Source organism: Cryptomeria japonica, chromosome 6 (assembly GCF_030272615.1).
Source record: "Cryptomeria japonica chromosome 6, Sugi_1.0, whole genome shotgun sequence".
NCBI lineage: Eukaryota > Viridiplantae > Streptophyta > Pinopsida > Cupressales > Cupressaceae > Cryptomeria > Cryptomeria japonica.
Genome location: NC_081410.1, coordinates 547,945,162 through 547,952,680, shown reverse-complemented (window position 1 = coordinate 547,952,680; position 7,519 = coordinate 547,945,162). Strand labels below are relative to the sequence as shown.

Here is a 7,519-nt window from a genome sequence, read left to right as displayed (position 1 = left end):
GGATAACATCTGACCACCAGACCAAAACCAATTGATTGAATATGAGCATGAGTATCATGAACAAGCCAATTCCATCACCAAACTATACCGGAGCTTACCGGATCATGTCGGATCCAAAACAACCAGAATCCGCTCAACCTACCGGGACTAGAAGGGTGTCAGTAAAGCATCCAAACAACTAGTGTTGGCATCAATGACAAAACATCAATGCAACACATAACCAATTCCACCAAATGGCCAACAACAATTACACCTTAGTGTGCAATGGGTATGTCAAAAGAGGTGTGTAAGGTGAATTAAGAAAAACATTGGTCTAATTTTTTGCATATAATTGGGTAATACATGAGGTCACTTGGTAGGTCATAATGTTGTTTGTGCAACAAAGTTCTCATTTGAGAAGTGATTGCTTCAAATTAACTATGCATCCACTTACAACGATCTAATCATAATTGAAATAAAACCTTTAAATTGAGAAGAAAATCAAGTTTTATTACCAACAAAATATGGTGAGAGCGAGAGAGAGGTTGATATAGTGCTAGAAGGAGGGAGAGATAGAGGGGGGAAGAGTGAGAGAGAGATGGGTAAATAGACAAATATAGAGATAGAGAAGAAGAAGAAGATAGAGATATAAATCGAGTGAGAGATAAATGAGAGAAGGGAGATAAATAGATAAAGATGGAAAAGAAAAATAAAAAGAGAGAAAGGGAGAGATAAAAAGATAGAGACAATGATATATAAAGAGAGGGAGAGATATAGTGGTAGAGAGAGATAAAGATAACTAGATAGATTCAGAGAGATAAATGAAAGAAGTGATAGAGAGATATAGATATAGATAGGAAAAGAAGTATAGAGAGAGAGAGAGAGAGAGAGAGAGAGAGAGAGAGAGAGAGAGAGAGAGAGAGAGAGAGAGAGAGAGAGAGAGGCATGTGTAGAGATATAGGGAAGAGATATAGGGAAGAGAAGAAGATATAGGTAGATATGAAGATATAGTGAGAGAAGAAGAGGGAAAATAGATAGAAAGATAGAGAGAGGTAGAGGGAGATAGAAAGATATAAAGATAGGGGGGTAAAGAGTTAGAGAGAGATTTGTAAAGGAAGACAGAGAGATACATATAAATAGATAGTGAGATAGAGTGAGAGATAGATATCTAAGGACATATAGAGAGAGGGGGAGAGGGAGAGAGATAAAGAGATTGACAAACAAAGAGATCCAGGGATAGACAAATAAGGATTGAAAGACGGTGAGAGAAATAGGGGGAGATAGAGGGAGAGATGAACATATATTGGAAGAGAAATAGAGAGATGTAGAGATATACGAGAAGAGAAAGAGAGAGATTGATAGAGATAAAGAGATAGATAGGGGGATAGGGAATGAATGAGGGAGGGAGAGATGGGGAGAAATAGAGAGGGGAAGATAGAGAGAGGGAGGTATAGGGGAGAGAGGGGGGGAATATAGATAAATAGAGAAGGATATGAATATATATATATATATATATATATATATATATATATATATATATATATATATATATATATATAGAAAGAAAGAGATAGAGAGAGGAGTGAGAGAGAGAGAGAAATAGAAAATACGAGATATCATACAAGAAAGATAGAGTGAATAAGAGAGAGACTTGGAGATAATGATATATAGATTCAGAGGGGGATATAGATGTATGGAGATAGAGATAGAGGGGGCAAGAGTGAGAGAGAAAGAAGGTGACAAAGATAAGTAATAGACAAAATGGTTTAGATCTTAGAAAGAGGGAGAGTGATAGGGAGGGGGGAATATAAAGAGATAAAATTGATAGAGATAGGAAGGAAGAAATAGGGAGCGTATGCATATACACATTAGAAAGAGTAGAAGTAGAGAGATATAAAAACAACCCGAGTGATGGGGAGAGAAGAAGAGAGGGTAAGATAAGATAGAAAGATGGAGAGAGGGATGTATAAGGATAGAAAGATATGGAGATATGGATAAAAAGGAGAGAGCGAATATATATAACTTGCAAAATTATATAAAGGTGGTGAGAGAGAGGAAGAGATGGAAGGACATGGAGAGGGAGACATGGAGATAGAAAGAGGGCAACAATGAGAGAGGGGGAGAGAAATCTAAAGATATAGGAAGTGATATGTGAAGAGGCAGAGAGGGATATAGAGAGAGAGTAGGAGAGATGAAGGAAGAGGAGTGTATAAGATCTAGAGATAGAGAAAGAGATATAGATAGCAAGGGAGAGGGAGAAATAGGGAGTATGTGTTTGTGTGAGTGAGTGAGATATAGAGATAGAGATAAGGAAGGATAAATATAGAATGTGTGCAAGTGAAAGAGATATAGAGATATACATAGAGAGATAAAAATATATAAATAGATATAGTAAGGGAGAGAGGGAGAAAGAATACATAGAAGTAGAGATATATAAAAAGAGGGAGTGAGAGGGAGAGATACAAAGATAGATATAGTGAGAATGATATAGGGGGCAAAGAGAGATACATGGAGAGGTAAGGAGATTTAGATAGCCTGCAGAGAGATATAGATGGAGATAATAATCAAATGACATGTTACCATTAGTATAACTCTTCAAGGACACAACTATCTATAAATTATTGGTATGAAATAACTAATCAATAGTTAGTTGCTCTTTCTTGCTCTCTTGTTCTAAATGTTTAATTTAGGTTTTAACTTGGAATTTATTTTATTATATAAATTAAAATAAATTTTAAATATTTAATTACTCTGCAATAAACAAAATTTTAATAAGAAAAAAAAACAAGTTATGTTAATTCTAATATCTTTTAATTATTATTTGTAATTTCATCAGAAGACATAAATAATTAAAATTAAATTTTAACTTAAAAAATAATTAATCTTGAAAAAAAAGAAGTAGAAGAATTAAAATAAATTAAAAAATAGAATATCTAATAAAAGAAAGTAACATTAACAATATTCTCATTAAAAAAAATAGTGGATTAAGAAATATTTTAATTTTAAATATGATTATTCTACAATAATTAACATTTTGATAATACAAATAATTATAAATTAAGTTAATTATTAAAATTTTTAATTATTATTTGTAATTTCATAAAAAGACATAAATAACTAAAATAAATTTTACACTGAATGAAAATTAATCATTAAAAGAAAAAGAAAAAGATAAATTAGAATAAAACTAATTACTTTGTTAAATATTATTTTTTGGAAAAGATGAATTAGAATAAAGATAATTACTTTAAATTTTTTTTTTCTTTTGTAGAAACTTGATAATATATTTATTTTCCTATTTTTTCTTTTTCTTTTTAAAAAAATTAGAAAACAAGATAGAATATCTTAATAAAATAAATATAATTGATAAAATATTCTTATTAGATTTTTTCTTTTATGAACATTCTTTTTTCTAATTAATTAATATTTAAATATGTATTTTTTATTTTCTTATACACCTTTTTAAAATTTAATATAAATTAAGTATGTGGTTGTGATTGATTCTATAGTCTTGCATTCGTTTCCTTAAATTTGAATCCTTGATTTCACAAACTGAATGGAAAACTTCATATAAGATATGCCTTCGACATAATAAATAGTTTTTAGAAATTACTTATATTTTCATCTAATATACCTGTTCAATTTTTTTTGGGTAACCGACTTGACGCAAAACAATGTTGATCTCGGAAATATATTTAGAAGCTATGTAGCATGTGTCCATTTTTGAAGTAATAATTATCAATGTCGACACCGACCTATGAATTAGAGTGCCTAAATTGGTTCGAATGAAGGGTGTACAAAATGCTGCACATTCATTTCAAAACTGAAAACCCCTCTGAAAATTTGGGGTGATTGGGCCAGTCCGCCTGTTTTCAACAGAAGCAACAACTATCAAAATAAGCATGTTAGTATGCAAGTGCACTTCACAGGCATTATAGAGGAAGAAGCCGGAAAACAAGTCAGGTAAGGAGAGAAAAATGACCGAAAAATCTGCTGTTTTGTATGTTCTGAACCGGGTAATTCCCAATATGACATGGGCCATGAATGTATTTGGAAAGAAGCATTTTTCCTTATATGGGTGTATTTAATTCTGTCATTTGGGTGATGTTTTTAGCCGAATTTTGTCAGTTCTGGTATTAGACTTAGCAGAAATCATGATTGGATTGGTATAAAACAATTGCATGGTAATTTTGTATAAGAAAAATATTAAGCCAGGAACTTTTAATGAAGCATACGTTTTTAGAAATTTAGAAATCCTGGATTTTCCATTTCTTAAGTTAGATCATAATCTAAAAGGAAATTTTCAATGTTTTTAAATCCATTTCATGTGTTTTATACAAAACGTTGGCTTATTGGTGAAGAAAATGTTCTTTGAAAATCAGGCAAATTTTTATTTTCAGACGGTGAATTTGGAGAAAATTAAATTTTTAATTATATTGGCCTTTAAAATTTAAAATTATCCATGTTATATAAGCTTAACATTCTATTTCAGGTGCACCTGTATGAAGAGAAAATGACAGGGGGTGAGCAGTTTGATCCAATCTGCAGAATTTGCTTGGAATCAACCCCAATTTCTGTGCTGGGTGAAGCTGGTTTATTGGCAGAGGAGCGTTTGATATCACCTTGTGCTTGCAGCGGTGTGTTTCTGATCATATGCGAGTTGTAGTTTGTTTTTAGTGCTGGACTTATTAGAATATTTGGGAATTGTAGTTTGTTGAGCGGTGCCCTAACTGTGTGAGTTTTTGTATTTACAAAGTGGGCCTATGGATTCTCATTGTAGGATTTTGGGTTTTTATGCAGGAACACAAGCTTATGTACATCTGAAATGTTTGAGAAGGTGGCAGAATGCTGTCTTGACGTCGACGAGACCTGGAGCCAGTCGTACAGCTGCTATAATGTAATACATTTGGTTTTGAATGCTTATTTGGAGAATTAAGCAGCTTTTAAATTAAATTGCTGACATTTTACAAAGAATGGGCCTATGAGAAATTGCTGGTAATATGTTTGATTTGACCTGTCGAGGCTTCGAGCGTCAATTCCAACCCACACTTATTTTGCATGCTCCAGTTCAAAGCTCAGTTGCTGTTGATTTTCTCTAGCCACAGATTAAAATATCTTTGTTCACTCATATGTTATGCAAACAGATACATTTAAATAGTTTTATTTGCATGTCAGGTAAAAGGTTTGCCTTACTCAGTGATGTGTTGGGAGGGGTCACGTGGATTCCTTTTCATAAGCATTATTCATGGCTTGAGATGAAGACATGAGAGTGCTTATAAGGATTTTACATAGGGGAATCAGGGTTTTTGCAATTTTTTCATAGCATTATTTCCCTAATGATTATTTGGTGTGAAAGAAAATCAGTAGTTGCAATTGAGACACAATTGCAGACGGAATTTGTATTACGGAGTATCTCTGCAATTATAGAGTTGAGAGCCATCAGCCCCCACGGGTTAGAGTAGTTGGTCTTAAGTCTCGGGTTTGCTCCCTGGGGTCTTGGGTTCGACTCTCTTTCCCAGAGTTATTCTCTCCCGGAGTTATTCTGCCACGGACACTTGGGGGCGGTGCTGATGGCACTGTGGCCGCAGGTTACAGAAATAGGAGTATGGGAATTGACAGCTCCCCACGACAAGGGATGCATCCCCTGGTTGCATGCCTTCAATTCAATCTTTGTTGACAATCATGAAAATTTGTCCATGCTGCCTCGTAAGTCAGCTTTTTTATGTTTTTGACTATTTTCCGAACCTGGTAACTATGGTTGAACGGGTCGAAGATTAAAGGCATACTAAAGCTCAAAGCAAATGCTCAGCCTTCCACCTTCAAAAGTCTAATAGCAAGGAAAAAAGCCAAGAAATGAAGAAAGGATGTGGCAGACAAAAAATGAGTGAGATGAAAAACATAATGGAGACTACTATTATGGTCTGGACCCTTCAGGACTCCTTTGCTCTCACCTATTTAAAAAATCTGTCATAAGAGGCGACAGCTGCAGAATCTGCGAAATTCAGAATTGACTATATAGGTAATTTTAAACCTGCCAAATCAGTCCAATATGATAGTCTTGGAAGACCAATATCCCGGAAAGGAAGTAAAGTCATTTTGTTGCCTAACTGTTGAGTTGAAATGACATTTGGACTTTTCTGCATTGGTTTAGAAACACAATGCCAGCATAAATCTGCATATTTTGGATTCTTCTGAATATTCAAGATTCTATAGTCTTGGTAGCCATTGCAGATGAGCATATGAAGTGTTTCTCAGACAGAAAGAAATTATATTATTGTCCATGGATGTCCAAAAGTAGGTCAATGGGACTCGAGAGTACATTAGTATACACTCGAAAGTTTTAGAAAGAGAAAATCCTAGAGAGGCCTAGAAAGGGAAGGATCAAAAACAAAATTACAATATAGATGTGGACTGCAATCAAGTGTCATCAAGAAACCAATACAAATAACCAAGTAGAGGGGAACAAGATCCACAAAGAGCATAAGTTGAGTATTGGAGAGATGGACGATAACTCTCATTAAATATTTCTTGTTGCACATTGAAATTTTTTGTACCCAATTGGAAACTCGATGATTATGTTACATGATACTCATATCATAGAACATATAGAGGAGGAGGAGTCAACCTTCTGTGCATTCATGGCCAAAAGATTGACATATCATTCCAAGGCATCTGCTTGGTACATAGATTTAGGAACATCACGTCACTTCACCAATTGGCAAGATTGGTTCATGAAGTACACTACTTGCAATTCTTCTCAAGATTCTATTATTTTGGCTGGTGGAGAGTACACAACAATAGGAAAAGGGAATGTGCAACTATTCTTAGTAGAGAAAATGTTGATTTTTCTCATTGTGTACTATTTGCCAGGTATGCGTAATGTCCCCTAGTTGGGAATGCCCTAATTCTCAATTTCCAAATAAACAAGTGGGGTGAGAGAATACCTTTTCACTTTGATTGAGACCCTGCAAACAAGTTAGGAATTATTCATAATTATAATTCATAAAATAGATCTCTTTAATTAGAAATCAGCAAATATATGTCTAAACACAAGATTGCTTAAACCAGTTTGAGAATGCTCAACCATAGAAGAGCTAAGATAGGATGACTCAATAGGGTGCCCTAGAGAACCCATACCCTAGGTCCAAGGGCAGACCTTATCCCTCCCTTGGCCCCATGTGGCCCGTACCATCCATATGAGGTGGAGTACCTAGTGAGGTGTTCTATAACCGTTCTCCTCAATCTTGCCACTTCTATCCGACTTCCATGATTGAACATTCTTAACGCACTCATCTACCATTATAGAGATTATGAGGAGCATTCACAATAGGGTGCCCTGGAAGTCCATCCTTTCTAAGCCCCAAGGCAGTACCCTTTGTACCCCTTTGGCCCCATGGGACTCCCCGGTCGTATACCATGAGGTGGCATACCTTGAAGATGACCCCAACACCATTCCCCTACTTGTAATCCTCTCTTCCTCTATCATGGCTGAAGACACTCAGAACATATGAATATATACATTTTACATGAAATAAATTAA

General features: G+C 34.7%; 1 protein-coding gene across 1 annotated transcript in view; it reads left to right on the top strand.

Annotated features, from left to right (window-relative positions):
• Nucleotides 1-3,650: 3,650 nt before the first annotated feature.
• The window catches only part of LOC131073032 (uncharacterized), a 55,777-nt gene continuing 51,908 nt past the window's right edge, over nucleotides 3,651-7,519 (top strand). The window contains exons 1-3 of the mRNA XM_058009386.2: nucleotides 3,651-3,942; nucleotides 4,472-4,616; nucleotides 4,780-4,876. Of these exons, the coding sequence (XP_057865369.1) occupies nucleotides 4,493-4,616; nucleotides 4,780-4,876 (221 nt within the window). The 5' untranslated portion in view covers nucleotides 3,651-3,942; nucleotides 4,472-4,492. The remainder of the gene's footprint in view (nucleotides 3,943-4,471; nucleotides 4,617-4,779; nucleotides 4,877-7,519) is intronic.